This window comes from Strix uralensis, chromosome 4, assembly GCF_047716275.1.
Source record: "Strix uralensis isolate ZFMK-TIS-50842 chromosome 4, bStrUra1, whole genome shotgun sequence".
Taxonomy (NCBI): Eukaryota; Metazoa; Chordata; class Aves; order Strigiformes; family Strigidae; genus Strix; species Strix uralensis.
This window is the reverse complement of record NC_133975.1, coordinates 95,365,674-95,391,119: the sequence shown is the minus strand read 5'-3', so window position 1 is coordinate 95,391,119 and position 25,446 is coordinate 95,365,674. Positions and strand designations below refer to the sequence as shown.

Here is a 25,446-nt window from a genome sequence, read left to right as displayed (position 1 = left end):
CTGTTTCCACGGCTGCTTCCCAGTCCCCCAGAGCTCCCCTGAGCTCCAAAGCTTATTAATAAAAACCTCCACTATATTAGCAGTTCAGAGATCGCTCTGTGTGGTTAGCTGAAAACTCCCGAGTGCAAATTATCCGCTCCTGCTGGTTTGAAGGTACTCAGCAAGAGCAGGAGCTGCTTACTGCCTTCCTGTGCCAGGGGCATCTCACACAGGCATCCCCAATGCCCGCTGAGCACTGCTGCCCACCCTATGTTACTGCAGGCAAACTGCATCTTCAGCTAATCCTGCGCAAACAACAGGTTTCTTCTGATCTGGATTTAACTGAACACACTTTCTTGTCCTTTATTCAATTTTTTTCCCTTTAGGACCTTTGTTTCCCTCATTACTTGCCCATATTTCCTCATTTCTAATTCATATTTATTGCAGTGAACTTCCCCTTTTCACTGTTTGCTAATTATAAATATGTATTTTATTACTGCATTTACTGTCCCTGAACCCAAGCTCATTTGCAAACCGCCAGTCCCCAGCTCTCTTGGTGTGGCTTTTGGGCTTTCTAGGGAAAAGTCCTAAAACCATTTTAAGTCAGGGCTGGAGGGAAAGAAGCCGCAGCTACCCTGGCAGCTGCATTACATGCTGCTACCAGCAGCAGTGAAATGGGGTTTTCACATCCTGAAACCAAAAGCAAGGGTGCCATACCAAGGGGTACCAGTGAGGGAGGGAAGTGGAGTCCTAGTGACTCCCCTCCCCGGTGAATCACTCCTCCACAGGGCAACACTTCCATGGAAGAGCCTCTCCCCTTCCCACTGATGACAGGAGGCAGAAGACCCCCCTCCCAGCCTGGCTCCCACCAAACACTCCTGCTCCTCCTTCTGGGGTTTTCTTTGGGGGTGAACAAGCACGCTAACCCAGGAGAAACCTGTCAGCTTTCCACCAGCTTTGGAAGTTGAACTGGTTCCCATGGGAAGCCCAGCAGCACACACTGCCTGCCTCCATCCTGGAGAAGAGGTTTCCCCTCTGCAGCAGTTTCATGCTAGCAGATCTCAGCTGCTCATGAAACCATCAGCCTCCTTTTTACTCAGAGTTTGCTGTTTAAAATGTTTTGGGTTTTTTTTCTCAGCTCTACACAGATTAAATCCTTCCTTTTAGGCAGTGTAATTGTTGTACAGTATGATCAGCTGAGGATTTCATTTGGTTTAAGCTTCACAAATGTAATCAGCTAAGCAATACACTGACTTTAAGTTCTATAATAACTTTCATCTGGCAAGAGTAAGACTGAAGTAGACTTGCCCTTGGGCTGGAAACAAACACTGACTTTGGAAACTACAGCATAAAACTGTAGAAACATCAAAGGCATTTCAGGCCCAGCAGCAGGAGACCTCAAGATGTGTCACTCAGACTGAAACCTTCCAATGTTTGTGCAGATTTTCAACTTAATAGCATAGCAAAGTGATTAATGAGCCATTGCTCCTGCTGTCTGCTGCAGTTTGTGTGTCTCTAGCAAGGTGATCTACTGTCCCAACATGTTCATTAACTGCTGGAAAGTTGGGCCACAAAAGATCTGTATCTTTTGCATCTATATCATTAGTGGAGGGAATGGGAAGGTATGCCCTTCCTGGCCAAATACATAGGAGATGAAAGGTGAAGAACCCTCGTGTTGGGTGACAAACTGCAAAGTTTTAGCTTTAAAAGTATGTGTAAGTAAATAAAAATCTCCATCTAAGGCTGTAAATTGCTTCCAGTGTTCCTCAGATAGATTATCCTAGTCAGTCAGCCGTTTAGGAATTCTAAACATTGCTACAGACTTTCCCAGCTTAAAAATAAGTCTTCCACATCATCAGAAGCAATGTATGAGCTAAAAAAAAAAGCTTCTTTATGGAAAGACTAGAGATCTGCCCCATCGGACACGCTGAATCAACTCTCAGTTCTCATCCTGAATTAAAGGAAATACAGGATGGCTGCTGCTGTTGTCCCTGCGTGCAGGTAAGCGCATTGCACGCAGAGTCAGCGTGTGTGAAAGGCAAACCTTGGGAATGCCAAGAGTTTAAAGAGGGCTTATAACCAGCTCAAAGCACGTACTTCCTTTCACTCCAAGACTGCTGAAGCTTAGATCATTTTTCCTTTCTCTCCCTCTAAAGCTTAAATAGGTGGGAAGCAGACTTTTCTCATGCTTTGGAGAAAATTGTATTCGAGGATATAATCCAAGCCAGGAAATGCCAGATGTGGCTGTAATATACTGGAAATGTCACTGAAGTAGAGAGTATTGCAACATCCTGAACTGGGGACAGTTTCGTTTTTGCTTTCTTAGGCACACAACGCTGTGAATCTCTCTAGATCCTAGAGGGAAGAAAAAGGTACAGGGCTCCTCCAGGAGACATAGAAACCTCAGGAAGGGGAAGAGCAAGTCAGAGGAAGCCCTTGCTTTGGAGTTCTCTGCTCCTCCTGAATGGATGCATTAGTTTTCTTTCCTCATTTTAACAGGCCACATGAAGATCACCCTGAAATGAAGCCCCACAACTTCCCTCCAAGGTCCGAAGGCAAACATGAACTAAACCTGAAGCGCTTTCCTCTAGGGCTCTTTCTTTAGCACATCCCAGGTAATATGAAGCTAAACCAAAGCACTGTACAAAGAAAGAGGCAGAATCAGCTGGTCAGAGTCAGGGGCAACCTTGCTGCTGACAACCATTTGTTTCATTCCCTGCAGGCTGCAGACCGGAGGAGTGACTGGGTCATGCACCCGCGGTCAGCCCGTTCACAGGGTGCTGTGAGGTGTGGCTGTGGCTTCTCGGTGATCTTCAGCTGTCCAAGCTCAATTGCAGTAAGTCGCTTCTGGTAACAGACTGCTTAGGCTTCTAAGAACCAGACTTGGAACCAGGGGATGGACTTCTATTCAGAACCCAATTGGTATTTAGGCTACTGAGGTTTTTTTGTTTGCTTGCTTTTAAATACATTTCAAGTCCTTTCCCCTTCCCTGACAGAATTCAGTTCTGAAGCTCATGCTGTTTCTCTTTCTGCCATATATCCACACTTTAAAGGGTTCTGAATATATCTCATGAGTATTCAACCTCAAATGCTGAGTTAAAGCCAAAGAGCTTTAAAAACTTGCATCAGGATTTCCTTGAAGCAAGTTTTGTTCCAGAAAAGCAGACCTTGACTCTTCTAGTCTTTGTTCTGGAAGCAGGACACTTAGACACAAGATTTTCCCAAAGAGCATATGGTTTGACCATTTTGAAGTGACCAGAATGTAAACCCTGTAAGTATGTAGGAGCTGGTGGTTTCAGCTGTTAATGCTGCTATAAGCAGCTGTGGTTTGTGAAGTAAAATGCTGCAGACCACTGGCTCATAGTGATGTGGTCCCAGGGGTAGATTCTACGTAGAAATGAGCAACTCTGTAGCATCTGATCATGAAAGTCTGGCTGTGAAGGATGTGGTCCCCCATCAAAAGTTCAAATTCAGGCAGTTTTTGCCTATTTATAGGAACATACAAAATGTATTTTACTCATTCGCACCACCTACTTCCAAACAGCCAGTGTGCGAGCGGTAGCTTCAAAGGGGCAACTCCAATCGCCTCTAAAAGCATCAACAATGCCAACCTACATCTGTGCAGCAGCTCCAGCGCTGCATAGGTGTTGGCTGATACTCGAGACTAGAACTGAACAGAAAAATATTCATGAGACAGAAAAGCTGAGCCTGCCAGCCATATCCCAGAACAAACAGCTCACTGGCTTGGGCACTCATTTAGGAGGTTGGTATTATGTGTCTACAGGAAAATCATAAAAAAAATCATACACACTCCGTCCGATTAGGAAAGGACAATTCTTCCATGTTCAAGACAAATGGGATGCATACAAGGTTGGGTCAGCATCCCCCTCTTGTTCTCTGGACCAAAGATCACATGAGGTGGAGAAGGGAGAAAGAATCCTCTAGCATTTTCTCAGCAAACTATAAACAAACAGAGCTGGGCTCAAGGCCCTGCTCTAGTCTTTGTGGAACTGTTGCCATTTCCTTTTCCCTTTGCATTTCAGACAAAAGAAGAACAAAGCCCACTCCTGAATAATGCAATAGGCTGATGCTTAGGATGCCTCCAGACACTCAAGTGAAAGGTAGGAGACCCAAGTTCAAGTCCTTGACTTGAATCAGGCAGAGCACAAAAATCAAATTCAGATTGCCGATTTCCTACGACAGCACAACACACCGTCATGTCATCTCTTTTGAGATTTCACTGCTTTCGACCTGCACAACCGCTGAAAAAAACTTTGGGAAACCTTGCACCTGCCATAACCAGTGGGGTTTTTTGTTGGGGTTTTTGTTGTTTTGTTTTTTCCCCACTAAAGAATTGCCATTTTCTCAGTAGGTATTTGAAACAAAGTTCTTGTTCATACTGGTATAGCATTAGCTGGGCTAATTAGTGCACCCTGACACAGCTGCAAGAGTGCGCTGTGTTTTATAAATTACGTATGTGCTAGAATTCACTTATTAAAGAATTCCTGAAGAACTATGTGCATATGCACACAGAAATTCAGTTGCTGCAGCTATTTGCACTACTCTTCAGTACTCTGTGGACCCTGCAGCAGAGCACTGAGCTTCCCAGGTCTGGCAAAGACATTCAGAGAATGCGAGTGGGTGAAAATCAGAGAAAGCAAAAGGTGTAAAGGGTACCTCTCTCAACAGTACTGCCTGTAAAAAGAGATGAAAACTCACTATCATGGAGCATTTTAACTCAATGAAGTAATAACAAAAATCCTGCCTTGCTGTTGTTCACAAAGAGCAAAATAAATTATAACTGCAAATGAAAGCATCCCAACACCTTAGTAATATCAAGACACATCAGCTTCTGATGGCCACTGTGAGCAAGAGACCTCTGTGTGTTCACTAGGATGTGACAATGCAGGAAAGTACAAGATCTCTGAAGACCTAACTTCATTTATCTTCCTCAAGTATTTGAGGAAGAGTGATTTTCTAGCTACCAAGACACATGGCTTATAAACAGAGATTAGCACCAGGTTTCAATGACTTATTCTATTATGAAACTTCAGAGGAAAAAAAAAAATCCAATGCGGTTTTTGGAGAAAGTTTCTGAAATAAGTTGTCCTTCCCAATTACTACTCCACCTGAGACAGGCTGGATTTCAGAACATACTGCAATCAACTGCTATGCCCATGGTCAAAACCCTGTGCTCTTCCCTCCTCAAGGCAGCTGTATCTTTCCACATGTGCTTTGTCTGCACGACAGCTGCTCCTCAACAGCAAAGCGTGGTCTCCATTGAGCCACTGGCCTTGGAGAAGACTTGCCAGCTTTGGTAAGAGGATCACTTGAGAGCTGGAAAAACCCCAGCAGAACTTTGATTAGATAGATCGCATATCCTCCTGCATCTCTGAAAGCGGTTAACAGCCCAGCCCAGAAAAGCCTCATGCTTGCCTGCTTCAGAGGAAGAGTCAGCTTTGACTGTCTCACAAACAGGGTGATTTGACATTAACGCTTTAAACAGAGAAAGCTGAATTAAGTAAATACATAGCTTGTGAGCTTGTAGGAACATCAGAAAGAATTTACTTAAAGATCAATCTATCTCTGTCCAAAGTGTTATGAAGAGATATAGGGAGAGTTTTTCTCTCCCACTGATAAGGTTTTCTGGAGATGAACTGTACAACCTGGCCTAGCAAATTTCCTGCCATAACAAGTTCCATGATAAATAAATAGTGGCTAACAAGGTAGTTCAATATTTACACAAGCTTTTCATTTCTAAGTACATGGCACAGATTATTAGAGAAGGTGAAACCTCTTCAGATAAACTTATAAGATTTGCAACCAAACGGCTTACTCTCCCCAGAAACGGGGAGTGACCGTCACAAGCATACAGCAACACTCAGACCGGGCAGCCCCAGAAACCGCCGGCACACAGCATGGTCACAACCCACCATAGCGGGGTGAGGGCAGAGACACGGGACCAGTGACAAAGCAAAGCGACCTACAAAGAACAGCTCTTTTCATTGGTGGCCACCTCCAGCAGACATGCTGCTGCTTGCTTGCCTTTTTTTGGGGTCTTTTCTAGATAATGCAGCTGCCTAGTGCTGATAACATTTATTTGCGTGAGAAGGTGAACCCACCGATTCAGAAGCTACAGTTCTTGTGTGCACTAAAATTTCCTGTGAACAAAAGGTTAAGATCACAGCCTACCTTCCTCCTCCTGCTTGACACAAACTACAAATAACAAGCATGCAGACAGCATGGGAATCTGTCTTTCCGGAAACCACAGCAAACCTTTATGCCCAGAGCCTGTAGAGGAGCATTAACACCAAACCAGGGAGCTTTTATTCTGCTTTTGAAAACAAACAAAAGAACCAGAAAGTGAGACCAGAAGGCTTTTGAGAAAACACAAGAAAAGATGACCATGTCAAAGAAGAGTGGAGATGCTCATTAACCACCAAGCTGGGCATTCTTCAGAGAAGGGCAGAAGTGACAGCTGAGGAAGTTTTGTAATGTAAAGAACTTTTAAAAAATAAAATAATAATAAAAAAGCTTTGACTCAGCAACTTCAGGATTTTGGCTAAAAACCAGCATTTACAATAAGTTGTATATACAACAAAGGAAAACACTGCAAGTGATCTAAAATGTAATCAGTACAGAACATTTTTTTCAATAAGATAACAATGCATCAGCTTGTTCTTATTGCCACTTTCACTTGTATTTGAAAACATCCCCCTCCCTTTCAGCCATTTTACATGCTTCTTAAATACTACATACCATATCTTACTCCAAGTAGTTGGAAGAAAATTCTTCAGCTCATGTTCTTCACTCTCCCTCCCATACCTTTCCCTCCCAGCATCCCTTCTGAAGCGCTCCTTTACTCTCATCATGTTTCAACAGGGCATCCTCCTTTCCCCAGGTACCAGATAGCTGTGCATATGAAATAATTATTCTGAGAGCAGTGCTCTACAGCAGTGCACTGCTAAAGTCATATCGAAAACAAAAATCTCCTATTCCTTAAAATAATCCAGCCCTTCCTCAGTACTGGGCTTGAAAGCCTGTGACAATTACTGGGGTCAAAAGAAGCCTCTTCTTCTGTTGTCAGCACTGCAAAGCACAAGCACATAGTTTTCATGTCCTTTATAGGTGGTTTCTTTACCCTTCACACACTGACTCCTCTTACCTTGTTGCTAGGGAAGCAAGTGCAATTCTGCCAATTTCAGCATGACAGAACTGAAAGGAGTCACTAAGTACTCCATTAAAAACAGAGCCCAGGCAAGGATGGACTCCGTCCACCTGAACAGTACACTGGGTCACGGCAGCCGGCAGCCAGAGCTACGCTCTTGCTCAAGCTCTGATTCCCAGGCTTGGAGTCCTGGGTGTCCTCACACATGGGGATGTTTCTCTGAAGCTCTCCCTTACACACACAGCTCTGTTGAATCCATCTACCCATCTGCAGTTTTAAATATTTGCAGCATGGTGGTGGAAAACCAACCCTGATCTCCAATGCCAACCTATTTTGAGCTTTGGGCTAAGAAAACTGCTAAAACACCAGTTTTCAGACCGTACTAAGTGTTGCTGTTAACATGCATCAGTTACATTGCCCATCCTTCCACTATTTTCTCTTTGGCCTACTGCCTCCCAAAAGTAAGCACATGGGGGACGGGGAGGGCACAGTCAAGATACATCCCAACACTCAGAGCCATATTCTTAATGATGATGGTGAATCTCCATGTGTTAAGCTCACAGAAAGGCATGTTTCAGTGCCTGATTTTTAATAGCCCTTGGTTAGAGTGAGGCCTACAGTATAATACCTCCTCTTGCCAAACAATCACATTTTAGTATAGTGATGACACGGTGTTATTCAGTTCCTTTCTTTAAAAAAACCCACAAAATTGAATGTCACCATGGGAACAGTCTAAAGTTGACTTTGGAAAGAGGCTCATTTCCTATAGCTTTTCTGTTCGCATAAAAATAATGTCACTGAACTGTATCAGAAGCAAGTGCTTTATGAAGTATCATCTCCAAAGCTACCAGTCAGTTCTGAAAATATCCTCCCTAATGGTTGCATTTCTTTAGTTTCTGAAGCAGAATAAAGGGACCAGAAAGGTTTCTTCCCCATTTTCCTCAACAAGAAACACACCCCAAGCTACCACCAGTGTGACCTAATTCGACCATTCTTCAGCCTGTAATGTGTAATAAGTGTCAGTATGGAAAACTTCCTTCTTAGAAGAACAATTAAAACTTAAAGCAGTCATCCTGGTTGGCTGGCTGAACAAACGACACATGTTCACACAAGAATAATTCATTCAACCGTCTTAATAAGGATTTACTTTAAACAGAACCTTGTATGGGTACACTAGACTCAGTCTCATTAAGGAGTAAGTTGGATTTTTATACAGCATGAACCATTGGCAATCTAAAACAGACCCACTGAAGAATGGAATGGAGAATCAAACGCAATGTTTCAGACCCAAGCTCTATGTGCTTTTAATACTTTCTTTTTCCGTTTCTTTTTTTTTTTTTTTTTTTCAGAGTGCACACTACGACAGACATTTGCATTTATCATGTTTTTAACTTCTTTTCTAAGGATGAACTCTCTGAATCTGCATCTTCCAACTCCACTCTGTGTCTTTTCAGTCCTCCAAGAGATTGAGTGCTCTCACTGCCTGTAGGATGCAAGTCAGCAGTATCCTCTCTTGTGCTCACGTGGTAGCTGTTGGAGCCCATTTCAGACAGGCAGTAGTCTTTGTGCAAGGTCACATCCACCTGTACAAGGTTGCCATTATCAGCATTTGAGTGCACCTGTAGTCCTTGTGTCAGAGTCTCCTGCTCTCCAAAACTCTGTCCATTGTTGAAGCATGAAGGGCGGAGATGCAAGTGGCCGTTATTGTGGTTAACACAGGAGGTGTCGAGGCTCCTCTCCTCACTGTCATCAGTCTGGTTTCTGGAGCAGTGGCCCGACATGCTACAGATGGCAACAGTGGAGAACGGAGGGACCAGTGAGTGATGGCTTGATGCTGGTTGACAGTTCTGACTATTTTTCTGATCCACAAGTCCTGCAGTCTGAATGCAAGGTTCTTCAGTACAACTATTTAGCCCTTTGAAGTTAGCTTTTCCATTGAGCTTTTTAGTCTCAAAAGAATGCTCTATACCTCCACTGCTAGTGTCTTCAGATGTGTTTTCTTGACCCTCCATCCGCCACTGATTGTCACATTCATGAGCTTGACCATTACTAGAATTTTCTATCAAGCCACATTCTTTTAAAGTTTCTTTGTTGTGACTTTCAGTAGAAAGAGCTGGGGAACCTTGAGGAACTACTGAACTCAAGTTCCTAGCATCTTCCTTATTTAGCGAGTGTGCTGTACTATGCCTTCCACTAGTTCCTGGTTTCCCTTCGTCATTCTCTCCATCTCCTTTGGAGGATTCACCATCTTTACTAGCTGAATATATGTAAGAATAATGAAGCCATTTGTAAGCTCTGTATATCTTTCTTTCCACTGATTCACTGTCTGAACAAGGAGACGTCCTTTCTTTGAGAACTTCTTTGTTGGCTGAACTCCTTTCTGGTGAAGAAGCTGGAGAAGAAGAAAGGTCATCTACTTTGATCTGGGGGTAATCATAGATGTCCTCACCTATATAGGGAGTCACATTCTCTGTGTTAGTGCTAGTCCTTTCCTCCTTTTGCACCTTCTGTCGGCGCCTCAGTGCATTGCGTTGCCTCATAGATGTGCGTCGTTCATTCAGTTCCTCTTCATCTTCTGTACTGCTGCTGCTGCTGGAACTGCTGGATTCGTTCTCCTCAGGACTCGGGGACCGTGGTCGTGGAAAAAGGTCTGTATCGATTTCTGCCTCACATGCATTGTCATCAGAGTCAGACTCATTGGAAAGGGCCAGGAGACGTTTATCCTGATACTTTCTCAGTGCAGAGAGCCTCTGCTGACGGGAAGCCACGTCTTCCCTGGCTGAGGGGGATTCAGTTGATCGTAAGGCCCTTAAGTTATAGGCAGTTTCATCAGACTCTTCAGCCGCATGTGGTGGGGAGTGATGCAAAGAGGCAGACGACTCCGACTCGCTGTAAGCGGAGCGTTCACTTACTCCTGCATGGAGCTGCAGGATTGTGCTTTCACTGAGGTCACTGTCCGAGTCAGAACTCCAGCCCTCGATCTCCCGGCGCACCAGGGAGTCAAAAAAGGCCATCATCCGTGGATCTTCCTGGACTGACTGGTTGGCATAATCATGGGACAAACCACTACCACTGTTCAACACAAGACTGATGTACTCTTCATGAGTGTAGAGACAACGTGAATCATCCTCAATTCTACCATCCAGGTCCCCTGTGCAGTCAGGCTGCTTGTAAGGACTCCAGATCTGTAACAGAAAATAGAAAAAAAAAAAAACATATGTCTTTGAATTCATAAGCTATTGCAAGCATTCAAAATAGAACAGAAGTGCCAATACCCAGGACAATTGCAAGTTGCAGATTGTTTTAATTAATTTTTACCCCTCAGACCCATACTTACAAGTATTCCAGAGAGGTGGGGTTTTTTCCCTCCTCCTTTACAAATATGTTTTTCCTGCATCTACTTCACCCATCCAGAATTTAAAAGCTCTCACACTGCAGATTATCCATCATTTCAATACTTCATTGTGTAATAATTTCTCCCAAATTGCAGGGCTCTATTTTTATGTAATAGGGGATGCTTACTCACTAACAGTAAGAATATTTTGTTGCCTGCAATACAGTCTTAGCACTAATGAAGGCACTTGTTTCCCAGGAAACTAGAGTTGCTTGTGCCAGTGATGCAGAGCAACATTTCATCCAGATGCATTGTCAGGCACACCTGATCAGCAGGCAGAGAGCTGAATGTATGGAGGTGAAAAGCAGAGCTGCACTACTCCCTTTAGGGAACGGTTATGCAGGAAAGAAAGCATTCAACATCCTCAGCCACAACAGCAGTTTTAGTTAATGGGGAAAGGTGAAGGAGAAGAGTTTTACCGAAAGCTACTTTTGAAGTGGAGAGAGGTAGTTACATTGCAAAGTGTGATGATTTCACCAATAACAACAGCCTTGACTGTGCTGTCCATCTAGCCTTCCAACAGTTTTCCTGGTGTGGAGGAGAAAAGCAAGAAAAAAAAAGCCCCAAAGAAGATCCACCAATATCCCTGAGAAACTGGCAATCCATAGCAAACATAATAGTTGGATCTCACCTTTCTCAGGTTTACTCAGATTTGGGGGCAACATGATTAAGGCACTCACTGGACAACCACTATCGCTTCTTTCTAGATGATGGTTAACATGATGCACAACACTTACTGTAAGCAGAGCTAGTATGTAGCTTATCCACAATTCTGCCTTAACGTCCTGCTTAAAATATCCGATTCCTGTCATGCTTTGGTTTTACCATGTTAACAAGCTCAGAATAAAAAATTCTATGCCAGCTGTCTATACCAGGTTGGCCTGTTGGGATAGACTTTGGCAAAAACATTTCTTTTCCCAACAGAAGTTAGCCAAGTTTTGTTTCAAGTAGACAAAACCGCTAACAAAAAGTGTTTTGCCTGTGTAAATGGGATAATCAGCACTCATCTCACAGATGCGTAGTTAACACATGCAACATAATCTGATACTACCATGACAAGCACTATAAAAAAAGCCCACGAGAATGCCAGTAATTCTGTATTCACAGAGATTTTCAACAATGTACAGTAAGACTTTACACCTTTAATACTGGAAGTAAAACAAAATAGATTATCTTGCAGCTACTCGTTCAGCACATCCAAATTTAAGAGGTACAGGTAACCTTTATTCTGGAATTCTCCCAACCTTGAATGTCTTTACTTCGCATCCTCTCTAATTCATGAGTAACAGAGCTTCCACATATGATCTTGCTACATAGATAAAAAAGACACCACTGCAAAATTAAAGTGGGCTGCAGATACACCTTTTTCTGTATGGCAATCAAGCTACCTTCCAGAGCAAAGGCAAAGGAATTTTGCATTGCATTACATTAGCCTGTTCCTAGGAACATGCCTCAATATCAAGGTGTATTTGCTATTTGTACTTAATTGCTATTTTTATTATTTTCAGTACTTAAGCAAATACTCTTCCAGTACAGTTCATTAATATAATACTTGAAACTAGAATGTAGACAGCCTCCATTGCTTGGTTCAAGCACTGCACTTACTAGACCCATAGCTCGAGGGACAAGCATCAGGTTTGGATGAAGATAACAAAACCCAACCGAAGACCACAATGTATAGACTTCCATCAACTGTACTTAACCTTTTTGAATTATTCAAGAGAACAGAAAGAATCTCTCTTCATCCCCTAATTATTTCCCATGCTCCACTTCCTAAAGACAACCTCAGTGGACGCGTGAGATTGTTGATTTGATTTGGGGATACACCAAGTTTTTGAATAGAAAAATAGAACACTACTTGTTCAAAGGACTGTTCTGAGTTGCTGTCTTCTTGATAATTTAACTAGCACATGTTCAGTACCTTCTCTCACAATTTATCAGATCTTTTACTCTCTTTGTCCCACCACTGAGCATTTCAGCAAGTAGATCAGATCTTTTTGTATTTAAGAAGCATATACCTTCTTTTAAATGCTTCATGCTGTGTGCCTGGACAAGCATGCTGGCATGCCCCTTCCTCAAACAGTCTTCACAGTGTCAGGTTGAGTCCTAGGTTTTACAAAACTTTTTTTTTTTTAAGCAAGAGAATTAGAAAAGTCTTAGATTCTGTATGAACCAATATAAATGGAGGAGAGGTAAGCCTGCTCTGAAGTCCCCGTGGGAAAAGTCTGTTTTATAATGTAAAGTCATCTAAAGTGTGCACAGGGAGATTCCACATCCTTGCTAGTGCTACCACATCTTTCTGCTCACCCTGCAAGCATCAGAGAAAATACAGCAGTGTTAAATATTGAGAAGATAGCTACAAAGAGTCCATAGTGAGGCTTTTCCCTTCTGAGACAGATTTGTTCACAGAGAAGGAATAAATAATAAAAAGAAGTGAAGCGAATTCAGGATGAGTACCTGTTTGTATACCATCAGATGTCTCTAGAGATTGATATTCCTACTTGTTAAGAGTTTCGCTGAGGGAGTGCAAGGGCCTACCAGAATCCCAGAAAGAAATCAGACTAATAATCTATCCTTGGCAGAATCAGCAAGTGTTTAAACTGGCAGCAACTGGTCCAGTGCTCTCTGTGGCATCTGAAATAGGCTTCTTTGTAAATGGAATGCCTTTGCCTTTTTCTCATCCTCTGGCTGACGCCATGTCAAGGAAGAATGTAAGCAAATTGGAGAAAATAAGTTGGCAAATCATCCCGCTGAAGCAACAATCTATCAGGAAGTTCTTTCTCTGTCAGAGGATAAAGGAGCTCAATATTACTCACTGATGCCCTGAGTACAGATATAAAAACAGGAACAACAGAAAAGAGGAGTACAAAACTGGTTCTCTCCTTCAGCAGAGATGCTTAATTGCCTGTATCTTTGAATTGCCTGTATTCCATGGTGGCAAATCCCCAAATTTTAAAACAAAAAAGTAGTTATGCCCATAGCGTGAGAATAATTAAAACCAGCTATATTAGATTATCTGATTAGGCAGAGGCAGCTAGCCACAATGACATTAATCTGTCACCATAGCAACATGGGCAAATAGACTTTGCTATCTTTGATATACTGCTTTTTAAACAAATAGGACCTACAACAGTTGTGCTCAGTTACACAGTGTTTCATTTCCAATACAAAACAGTATTTCTTTCTGAAAATCCTTATGCACTCTATTTTATCTTTTCTGGAACTATCTTCTAACTGCGTAATTCTCTGTGGCCCTCCTTTAAGCCCCACACATCAGAGGGAATGCCTCATTTATTTCTCCTGCAAATGCAATTTGTCTTCCTGCCAGCACATTGCAATGTCTCACACACTTAACTGAGGGGAAAGTGGTATTTTTCTATTTTATATCGCTTTAGCCCTCGTGGCGAATGCCTGCTGCAAATGATAATTTGAGTTCACAGCTGTGCTTTCCCATACAATTTTACTGAGGTTCAGGTTTCTGAATTGGAAGGCAATGAGCAATTCATCTGGGTTGATGTGTCCAGCACACTCTGGAGTCAAGGCTTCTAGTATCCTTTATTAATGAGCTTGTTGAGTCTTATTTTAGGTTTCTGAAACCTCCTCACTTGAACATTCACACTCCCCCCATCTTATTCACTGCATTCTCAATCGTAACAGAAATCAAACTGTAAACCACTGAGTTACTGAATTATATTCTTGCAGGTGCTTTACAACATAATAAAACTGAAGAAAAAAAAAACATAACCACAAAGGTCAAAATCATTCTTGTGAATACTATTCATTTCAGCAGGGCTAGGCCCGAGATGAATTTGTATCTCATTTGCAATCAGTATTAAAATAGCAAATGTGTTGGCAGAGCACGTGGAATTACTGAATGGCTTGTCTGTATCATGCCTTGATGCTGGTGCTATCAGTTCCTCACTTCTAGAAGTACTAAATTTAGACCAGCTAGTCTAAAAATTAAGGGCTCAGACAAACAACTACTTGCATCCACATTTTTAATTCATCACAGAGTTTCTACAATTGAGGAAATGGAATACCAGTCAACCACAGTGAAGTTATTTTCTGTGATTTAATTCCGGAAAGGTTTTTAGAAGACACCTGAAGGACAGTAAAAGGAAGGACACTTCTTAAGGAACCGATTAAAACAAACAAAACCTAACAAAACAAGAAAACATAAAAAAAACCCTAACTCCAACTTTTATTCATGGTTCCTCCTCTTGTCATCTCAACTTCTCCAAGCAAGCACATCAAGCATTTATATGGGGGAAAGGAAGGCAACCATGCAAGGGAAGGACTTATGTTCCCAGATGTTTTTAATGCAGTAGATAGCCTCTCAGAAATGCTGGTCATGTTTTTCCTGTTTTGCCCTTCTGCTAGTGGCAGTCACTAGGCTCCAACCTATATGGAGAAGTAGCTGGAATGTAGAAGAAACCACCATTGTATGGTCACCCACAAACCACTGTTCACTAAGACAGTACCTCTAAAGACTGAAGTCATGCAGACCGGACAAGATATAAGCCTTGAAACAACCTGATCGCCAAACAAGGCACATTACAAGCTGAGACAAAATGACATACAACAAAAGGGTAAGAAGTTCTGGCTCACTAATAAACTTAATTTAAACACCTTTCCCTTAATTTGTTTCTAGCTTGCAATGTTTGGGGAATTCAGTTTCTTCAAAGCAGCTACCCGAGTTCCATTGCACGTACTGCGACACAACAGGCGTATTCTTCTAGGGAAGCATTCAAGCAGAGGTGTCTTTGAAAGAGTTACACAACCTGTGACTGAAGCCTTAATCGAACTAACCTTTTAATCACTAGGCAAAAAAACCCTCACCAAAACCCTAGCAGAAGTACACAAAAGCAACACAGGGGATGTCTATACCAGTGCTAATCCAACAGTCTAAGCACACTCATGCAGGAAGGATTCATAGGGTGAAGGGTCAGCAGATCTAAAAATCGAAATGGGAGAATTCAGGCTGCATGAATCAAGTTCCCAAAGGGGGGGGAAAAAAAAAAAAAAAAAGGCCTTTGGCAAAACTGTTGTTAAACAGTAGCAGTTTAACTGCTTGGAAATTGAAAAATCAGTGAGCTGCTAAGACTGTTCAAAGCATTTTTGTTCAAAGCCTGTATTTGATAGATTTGTGATCAAACCTGTCAGGGACATAGATGAAGAAAAAAGTACAAAAGCAAACTAAGTACCAGTGGAAGACAGAAGAAAAGCTGAACTACAGTCAGAAATCCAAATGCTGACAGCAGGTGTAATGCAACTGATGCAGCCGAGCATTGGGCCAGTTCCTGGTCCCTAAGTTGCAGACCACTAAAACACTCCTTTGCAGAACAAGTTTGTTCAGTCTTGTAGCTGACTAAAGCGTTTACTAATACTCAAATGACCTCATTTATAGCCACATGCAGGTAAGAGTTTTATGAAGTCATTCAACAAATAGTTAGAAGCAGCATCAGTTCTCATTATCCTACTTAAAAATTGTATTGTTCTGGTTTCTTTCATCTTGTTGATAGACCTAAATTATAGCAAAATTCCTATGGCAGCAGAATGCAAAGTGCATTAGTGTAGCATAATCCCCTGCCTCCCCATCCTCAACCTCTGCTATTAGAAATCACAAAAAAGTTTCTGCCTTGCTCCCACAATATTGGCTGCCTTTCCTTAAGGAAAGAAAGTTTCCGAACGTAACAAAGTTTGTTATCTCTTTACATTCCACATAAAAAGGCAACAGCTTTCTAAAAATACTGTACATTGTTAGAGAATTGAGAAAAGACAAATTTTGGAAGGTATTGAGTCCTGTTTCCTCTGGAAGCCACAGAAAGGTATGTTGAATTGATTTAATGCAGAAGTGTGTACAAAAATTATAGAAGGGCTCCTCAGGCAGTATTTGGGCCAAATTCAGCTAGGTCAGGCTAGGCTAAGGCTCAACAATACTCTTTGAAAAGATTTTTATTAAATTTTAGCCCAAAGTATCAGAAGTCTTAGGAGATCACATTACAGCTGTGACCAAACTCTCCCCAGAAGGACTGTCTGTATGATACTTCAGTTATGTATGGAATGAAACTGGAAAAAAAAAAAAAAAATCCTTTTTCAAGGTACAAATCCAGGAAATTCTGATCTTATCCCGTATCTCTAAAACCTTTAAAATTGAGTTGGAGTTTAAAGTTGAAATGCCCAATTAAAAATTTGCAACAGTTTAGCCAGCAAATGAGACATACCACTTTACAAAAGAATAAGATGAGAAGACAGGATGGGTGTGGAAAAGAAAGATGCTGAGCAAAACAAAGTATTTCTTCCCAAAATATTGAAAGAACACATTTCCTGATGATTAATCTTACCTTTATGATCTTTTCAACACCAGAAGAACAGATCATGTAAGTGTGAGGATTAAACCGGACTTGGTTTACAATTGACCGATGACCTTTCAATACCATAAAAGCACCATTGATGATCCTGCCAATGCCACCTAGGGGGAAAAAAGCACACACTGAAGTGAATAATTAAATCTTCATATTCCTTCATTCATAATAATTTAAAGTCTTAATATACTTGACAATGTGCTTCAGTTTATTTTGCAGTATTTTAAGGTCTGTGTTCACTGCAGAATTCCAATTTTATGAGCAATGTCCCTATAAAAAGCTGCAAGTTTGATGAAAAGCATCCTTCCTGTAAATTAGGATTTGGAGGCTAGCTTTAGTTCAACTATCTAAACAAACAATGAAGATTTTTGACCTAATACGACAAGCATGTGAATAAAACCAACATATGTACTTAATGAAATCACCAGTGAAACCATAGTGCCTAAGGCATGACACTACTCACAATTTGTAAATTTGAAGCAGAGACAAATAAAAGAAGTTGACTTTTTAAATAGCTATATTCTTTTTAAAAATTATTTTTTAAATCAGGAATTCATTACTGTCACAGTTGACTCTAGTCTGATGGGTAGGAATCTATAAAGGAGGCGATCTTCAAGGCTACCAACCTGAGTTACAACATTACATCTGGACTTGGTATAGCCTTGCATAGTCTGTAACAACTCATATTTCTGTGAATCAAGTTTAGAGAGGGACCTGAAATAACACGTCTGACCAGTGAGTTATATCATTCTTTGTCACGAGGTAGGGAATTAGCTGAAGTGGAATGCTTTTGTGCTAACGGTGAAACTCAAAACAGAAGCCAGACAACTTTTCTGCTTGGTCACTGACTCTTACTAGGTCTATACACCAAAATAAGAAACTGTCACACAGCAATTTTTTATATTCATAAATTCACACAATTAAAACTATAGATTTGCTAGAAAGCACACCTGTGTGTCTGAATAAACAAGTGTCAATCAAGATGCTATGATTAACATCTTCAGTGAAAGAAACCAAAACCTTTAGAAGAGGGGAAGTAAAAACTGAAAACCACTTCAGAGGAAAACAACCTTGCTACTTACAACTTCAAAGGTCATAAGCACACCTTACAGAAAGTTAAAATAATTTCATTAGCTTCTATGCTACTTATAGTCATCTTAACACTAAATACGTAAACTTTATGTTCTTCTTGCTGAAGATGTTTGCTATCCTCCTCTGTCCTCAACACGAGCTCTTTCAGCTGCAATAGATTAGATAGCCTTAAGTCCAATGTTGAACAACTTGTCTTCTAAAACAGAGTCAGTTCTCCTGCAATGCACATTTCCTAAAGAAAAACTTGCATTAACGCTTTAGAATAGCAAGACAGAAGGGTCAAGGAAAAAAAAAAAAGAAAAAAAAGGCATTCCTGGATCACCTCCCATTTGTTAGGTTACATAAATGATAAAGAACTGCAGCTTGTGAGCAGCCCTTCTTCTCATAGAAAAAGTACTCTATCCTTTCTACTCTAACTATACTCTGAAGACCAGACTGGTGTGTAAAAACCATGATAAGGGTTTAGAAATGAGGAGTCATCCAACTGCTAAAAATCCGCAGACAGATCTTTCTACTGCTTCTGGAAAATGTTCTGTTTGCACAAATCAATTTTTGCAGACCAAACTGGAGTCTCATGGCACTTTGGGATAGAAAGATAACGTGCCTGAAGAAGGGAATAGAGGCAAGTAATCCCAAGGACCAAAACACATAGCCATTTTAAAGACTTTGTATATAGAATGAAGGCTCACTTGGAAGTAAGAAAGCTTGAAAGGGAGACTGTCACTCCAGTTAACTTCTAAGTATGTTCATGGAAACTACACTGAGACTGAGCTACCTGGAACGCTTCTCTTACTGGGGTACACTTGTGTTTTCTGTAAAGGTTCAGAGATAAGTTCTGTCTTCAGCCATTGGAGCAAGATTTCACCAGTGTAAGCAAAGTTGACTGAGAAGTAACGGATTGGAGATCAAGTTCATGAAATGCCAAATTGGGCTCTTTTGATTTTCTTTTCATTTTATGGGATTCCGCACATCCTTTCATTCTGCTCACCCTGCTAGACATTCATGACCACATTTATGGCTGATGGCAAGTTGCCCTACTCCCACGGCATTCCTTCCAGCCAAAGCACAGTTGTCAATCCAATTGCATCTATCAAGCCAATGGTAGACGGTTACATCAAGTCCAGTTCTCAACACATTTATCTTGACCTAGCTGACAAATGTTCCAAGAAAGCCTTGGGAATGAAGAGACAATTTGCTTAGGAAATGTTTCCAAGTCTGTAAGTAATGCCTAAAACAAGTTTTAACTATCCATGGACTCTAGCTGCCTGAATTCAGTATAAAACAAGAAATATGCCCTGTGAAACACTTATAAAAGATTCACAAGTTAGAGAGACAATGAGCAAAGAAAGAATTATAATGGAGATGAAATACAAATTTAGGGCACCAATATCTTGGACTGCATTTCCAAGTCAGTCATTGGCGCTTCGTGGTACTGTCAGCAGTGTGCATTAACCCATGGTTATTTTCCTAGTAAAACAGTGAAAACAGTTATTTGACGCCAGAACTGTCTTGTGGCATTAAACTTTAAATGTTTATCAATACACTAAGAGCACTGGATGAAAAGTGCACAGCATGCCACGTCTAGAACACAGCTCTCCCTAGCTCCCTAGGCTGTAGTCAAATTCAGGCAGTGTCTGAAGCCCAGAAAGCCAACCATAACCTGGGCTGCATAAAAACCTGTGTTGCCAGCAGGTCGAGGGAGGTGATTCTGCCACTCTACTCTGCTCTGGTGAGATCCCACTTGCAGTGCTGTGTCCAGCTCTGGGGTCCTCAGCACAAGAAAAACAAAGACATGCTCAAGCAGGTCCAGAGGAGGCCCTCAAAAATGGTCAGAGGGATGGAAGACCTCTCCTATGAGGACAGGCTGAGAGAGTTGGGGCTGTTCAGCCTGGAGAGAAAGGCGGCTCTGGGGAGACCTTATTGCATCCCTTTATTTCCATAAAGAGGACTTATAAGAAAGACAGAGAGAGACTTTTTACCAAGGCCTGTAGTGACAGGAGAAGGGGCAACAGCTTTAAGCTGAAAGAGCATAGATTTATGTTGGATAAGAGGAAGAAACTTTTTACAATGAGAGTGGTGAGACACTGCAACAGGTTGCCCAGAGAAGTGGTAGATGCCCCATCTTTTGGAAGTGTTCAAGGCCAGGTTGGACAGGGCTTTGAGCAACCTGGTCTAGTGGAAGGTGTCCCTGCCCGTGGCAGGGGGCTGGAACTAGATGATCCTTGAAGGTCACTTCCAACCCAAACCATTCTATGATCCAAACCTTTCCGCTTCAATACTTAAGTTTCCCAAATTCCTTTTAAGCTGTTAACAGTAAAATCAGAGGAAGCATAGTACTAGAACATACTTCACTCCTCTAAGAGCAAAGGTGAACTTCCCTACAAAGTCCCTTAAAACAACTAACTGCCCAATTACAGGAAAAGTCCCCTAGAAGCAGATTACTGCAATCGCAAGTCTTAGCAGTCAGCTTTTTCCAGTAGTACAAGAGGTTTTAGTCATTTAAACCAAAAACCATTGACTGCAGCAATACTCTATTATTTGTGTCAAATATAACAGTCTGCCCCGGAACCTCATTTGTGGACAATCCCCTGCCTGATGCAATTTTAGTCTACCAGCTCCTATGTGCTTAAGTGACATCTCTAAGTGCTTTATGCCGAGCCTTCTACATCCTTATCCTGACAGCGGTCTCTTTGCAGCAAAGTCGGTATCATATCACATGAGTATCTGCGTGGCAGACATATGCCTGTGTCCAGACTTGTCTGGAATCCCTCTGGTCTCTCAGTAGAGGCTTAGCTGCAGCCATACAGCTTCTAGCCATCTCACAGCATGAATTAAGTTTGCTCATGTCTGCTGGCAAAAAAAAAAAAAGTGCATCTGTACATTAAGAGCAGGTTGGCCATAAACTGCTCAAATTCCTGAGGCCATCTTCCTTTTTTGCATGTAATAATTTCTATTTCTTTTTGCTGTGTTCACTTGAACTGATATTTTTATTTGTATTGTTTCAGCAGAATTGACCTCTGCTATTCCAACAACACTCAAATTTTGCTTTTGAGGTATGGAGTTTTTTTAGAGATGGGGGCGTTGTTTGTTTGCTTTTCAATTTAGTGGCATGCACAGGTCCTGACAGTGTTCTAGCATGGCAGCTTTTATATTTTTAGATAGTTACCACATGTATAAGCAGTGTTTATATAGAAGACATTAGGTTACATCTATGTCATTACTAATATTTACCAAAAAAAAGCCTTAAAGTCTTCAGAGACTGATTATACCAATTTTAGTTAAGTTTCTAACTATTAGAGGGAAGGGATGGAGATATACTAGCTGGTTTTGCAATACTTTCCAAAAATTGCTATGCTTAAAGACAGTTCTGAGTAGTGGTTTAGTTTCCTGCTGTGCTGGTTGATATTTTTTTTTTTGGTCTGCTCTTATTTGATACACAAAGTGAAATATCAAGAAAATCCCTCTTCCTCTTCACCCTGCAAATAAGTGCTCCAAAGAGGAGCAACACAAAGTCTCAAAAAATTCTTGAAATAATATCCTACTACAATATCTGACCATCTGGAAGAAATAACTTATAAAAAGCTAAATCTGAATTGTACATTTTTTTTAAAACAGATTTCCCCTACACAGTTGACAAGAATACCATGGCAACACAGTGCCTATCTACAGGCTCCAATACAGACAGAAGGAAGGAATAATATAATGCCTTGAAGTAGCAGATATCTACTAAGTTGCCAAAGTGATTACTTCTTGGTTTGCTTTATTATTTTATGCACTAAATATTATGCTAATGAAAGACATCTTAATTATGCAATTTTACAAATATTTATGCAAATGAGCTGGCATTTCACATTTTGAGAACATGTTGGATGGTACATACCAACACATTTTAAAAAACATTAGTAAATCATAAAAAAGAAAGTGAGATATTTGGACCGCAACCCGATTTTCCATGCACAAGTTTTTAAACATGTAGCAGTGTTTAAAAAAAAAAATCCAGAAGAATGAATTATTTGAAAGATAAGGAAAAAAGGGAAGTGATAGATTATTAGGAAAAGTGCCCTAGTGCAGAAATCCAGTAAGAATGTAGAACAGTCTCTATACTAATGGAAGCTGCAGTGTTCCAAACATTTGAAAAAACCTGTCAAAGTGCTGGAGAACTTGCTGGGATAAGGAACAATCCTCTACTGACTCTGTAACAGATGAATTAAATGACCTCATTAAGAAGTCCTTTCTATCTAGAACACTGAAAAATAAGTCCCACTGGTTGTTCATATAAGGTAGAAAGATGTTCCACAGACTAAAGCATAACTTCATACAAGCCTTGTGAATTACTTAAAGTGCTGAAAACTCCTGAGAAGAACCAGATATTTGCAGCTGCTGCCAGTGTGCCATAGCATACCATTCCACTGTAGTACTTGACACTATAGTAGAAAGCTCATTTAAAATAATTTAGCTTTCATTATTAATAATCCAGGACACATTTAGACTGTAGGCCACTGCCCTGCATTTGAATCCTATGAGGTCACGATGTGCTAATGGAAGAGAGAGGCCATAGTTTGGAAAGCAAATGCACAGCACAATACAAGCAAATATGCATAGCATATAGGACCTCTGCCTTCAGTGCAGCAGATCATGTTTACACTTCTTAAAACTCTCTCTCTGGTCACTCACACACCTGTATTTGTTTCATACAATGCATGCCAGCAGATGGCTTTGCTCCTCAGAGACCCAGCTGTGGAGAAGCTAGACTTAAACACAAGCACTCTTGTCCTGAGAGCACAGGGCCTGCAGCATCCCTTCTAGTGGGATCAGGTATCTGACTCCGGCTCGGGCAGGAGTCAGAGCAACTTCAAGGTTTCTCATTAACACAGGAAAAACTGACTGTGATCACATCAAATATGGGGTGAGAACAGCAAGGGCTGGCCAAGGTCCTTTCTCCTCCCAGCATGGCAAAAGGAGATGGTTTGGAGGAGGCAACTGGGGACTCCAGCTTGGTACTTCTGCTACTACAAAAGAAAGCGAAAGCAGCTCCAACTCCCTCTGCGGACCCACCCTCCACCTCCCAGGCCAGATGAAAGGATCAGCGTGGCCTTGCAGAGCTTTAGCTTAAGCACAGGGAGCAGTGGGCTGTCATCAGCACCCACTTCAGGCAACATGCTCTTCCAGGCAATCACCCACTTTGCCTAGCCTGTGCCTAGAACCAGCCCCATGGTGGTCTTGTACCTCTGCAGAGGTTCCAAAAGTGAAAGAAAAAAATTCATATTTAAACATCTAAAGAAGAGGCAGAATGCTGTAGTGGTGCTGGCTATTTTTAGATGTATATTTTCTCCCTTCTTTTGTTGCTGCTAAATATCTGCCATATCTATCTACACCTTATCTATACCAATCCTCCCACCATTGTTATCACCAGTAGAGCTGAACAACAATATGAAAGCTAAGACAAAATTACTATAGAAATAAATGTTGGCACACCCTTTCCATTCTGTCCTTCTCCTGGTCTGTGAGATTTCTCCTTCGGTGTGTTTAACTGCATAGGTCACAATGGTTTTTACAGTGTTATTGGAACCATACAAATTACCACCACCAACTATGCTTTCTGAACATAAAGGGAATAAAGAAAGTGAAATTATCACACAACCGATAGCTGGGTTTTTTTTGAAAATGGATGTGTAAAACTGCTTGCCTGTGCATTTATTTTGTACTGGTAGCTGCAAACACGTTCAATACAATACAGAGGAAGGAGCTTTGGTACAATCAGATGGCTAGCTGACGGGGACTAAGGCTTCTCCAGCCTCTCCCAGTGCTCAGCTTTCCAGTGCTAAATTAGATATTAAACATGCTAAAGTCAGCGAGAGAAACACTCACGGATGGTCAATCTTTTAGCCAAGTGGAAGAACGCTACAAAGCGCCCAACACTGCTTTGTTTTCTGATAAATGCCATCTAGCCAGGACATTTCCACAAGTTTCTGGTATTACAATCCACATGACATGGAAACCAGTCTAAATTCCACTGAATACAAGAACCCCTTCTACACTGCCCCACCACTTACTTGCTGTGATAATCAAACAACTGTTCCATAACACACTATGGTCAACACTGATCTGAAGGAAAAGACAAACTACAGTCCTAAACAGTTTACATTCCAAGACCACGCCTCATAAAAATCAATTTTTTAAATAATGCAAGCCTTCCAGAGCATGCTCCCCATTGGGCCAGATGGCTTCCCCGCACCCCAACCCAACTGGTATGTATATATGCATGTGTGCCCATATATAAAAATCTCAAAAATAGCTGAAGACATTAAGAAACACTTAATCATCTATTATTCATCTTCACTTATCAGCCTGGAACTTTGAGAACTTAAACCACAAGCTGTCTCCAATGAGATAACCCTGTTCAAATGTTGTGAAAAGATCTGTTGCTGAATTCTTCAAGTCTAGAGGTGTCTGCATTTACAATGACCAAGGAGAAAAAAAGGGAAGAAAAATTGCATCAGTTCTGTTGAAAATTGGTACAATTAGTTTAGTAACTGGACCACAATGACAGGTCCTTTCTTGAGAGCAGTTACAGACAATGACAGAATTAAAAAGAGGTTTTGAAATGCAGTTTGCTGTTCTGATTTAGTGAAGTTTTTCAGAAGTCTAGTGACAGCCTGCTCATGTAAACTGAAGGATCCCCAACTGTCTTCTCAATTGCAAATAAATATCATATCCCTCACATAGCATCTTTGAGCAATATTTCAAAAGCAAGAGACAAGCTCAGAGCTGCAGAGATGATTCAGAGTAGTGGGTGAGGAATGTAAATTCCATTTTGCAAAACATTTGGTCTACTAAGCCCTCTATTACCCCACAAGACATGTCAGGTTCTGTCTTGAACTGGGATTCTTTACCAGCTAAGAGACCATGTTTATAGGAGTTAGGTTTAAATACTGCCTGAAGTGCTTATATGTTCACAGGCTTGCTGGGCCAATGTCTCTTTTCACTTCTAGCTTGCCTTGGAGTCAAGTAAATGCTGTGGAAACTCAGGACTGCTTTTCTTCTGCCAGACTAATGTATTAACTTTGCTAGAAACTCTGCCTCTGAAGAAAACCGGGAAATTGGCTAACAAATTCACCAAACAATCAGCAATCAGTTCAGAAGCACACTGGAAAACTGGGTAGTACTTGGATGGAGAAGAAAGTGGAAAAATGAGCTAACTATTCCACCTTCGAGAAAGGACAAAAGGTGGTAGAAAAGCAACCAACCTTCTGGCATAGGAAATCCTGGCCTAGTCAGAATAATCTAAGACTGTGGAGGAAGACAGACAATAAAACTCTCCAACAGAATAGCTTCCTAAGCAATTTAGGAAATACCTTTTTTCACAGACCTCCCTTCCCCAAAGTAAATCCTGTCTGGATCGAACAAAACCATTTACTGGACCGAACAAAACCACTGGCAGTTTCTAG

The 25,446-nt window shown here is 41.3% G+C and overlaps 1 protein-coding gene and 1 long non-coding RNA gene across 3 annotated transcripts in view; one reads left to right on the top strand and one right to left on the bottom strand.

Moving 5' to 3' along the window:
• The first annotated feature begins 2,475 nt into the window (after positions 1-2,475).
• LOC141943209 (uncharacterized) lies at positions 2,476-4,131 on the top strand. The gene is made up of 3 exons (XR_012628883.1): positions 2,476-2,594; positions 2,702-2,815; positions 4,023-4,131. It is a non-coding gene; the product is annotated as an uncharacterized LOC141943209 (long non-coding RNA).
• A 4,131-nt stretch (positions 4,132-8,262) lies between these two features.
• DCAF5 (DDB1 and CUL4 associated factor 5) overlaps positions 8,263-25,446 on the bottom strand; it is a 74,568-nt gene continuing 57,384 nt past the window's right edge. For both annotated transcript variants that reach the window (XM_074868051.1, XM_074868052.1), the window contains exons 8-9: positions 16,886-17,013; positions 8,263-10,332 (exon numbers count right to left, since the gene is read on the bottom strand). In XM_074868051.1, coding sequence (XP_074724152.1) covers positions 8,527-10,332; positions 16,886-17,013 — 1,934 coding nt within the window. In that variant the 3' untranslated portion in view covers positions 8,263-8,526. The remainder of the gene's footprint in view (positions 10,333-16,885; positions 17,014-25,446) is intronic.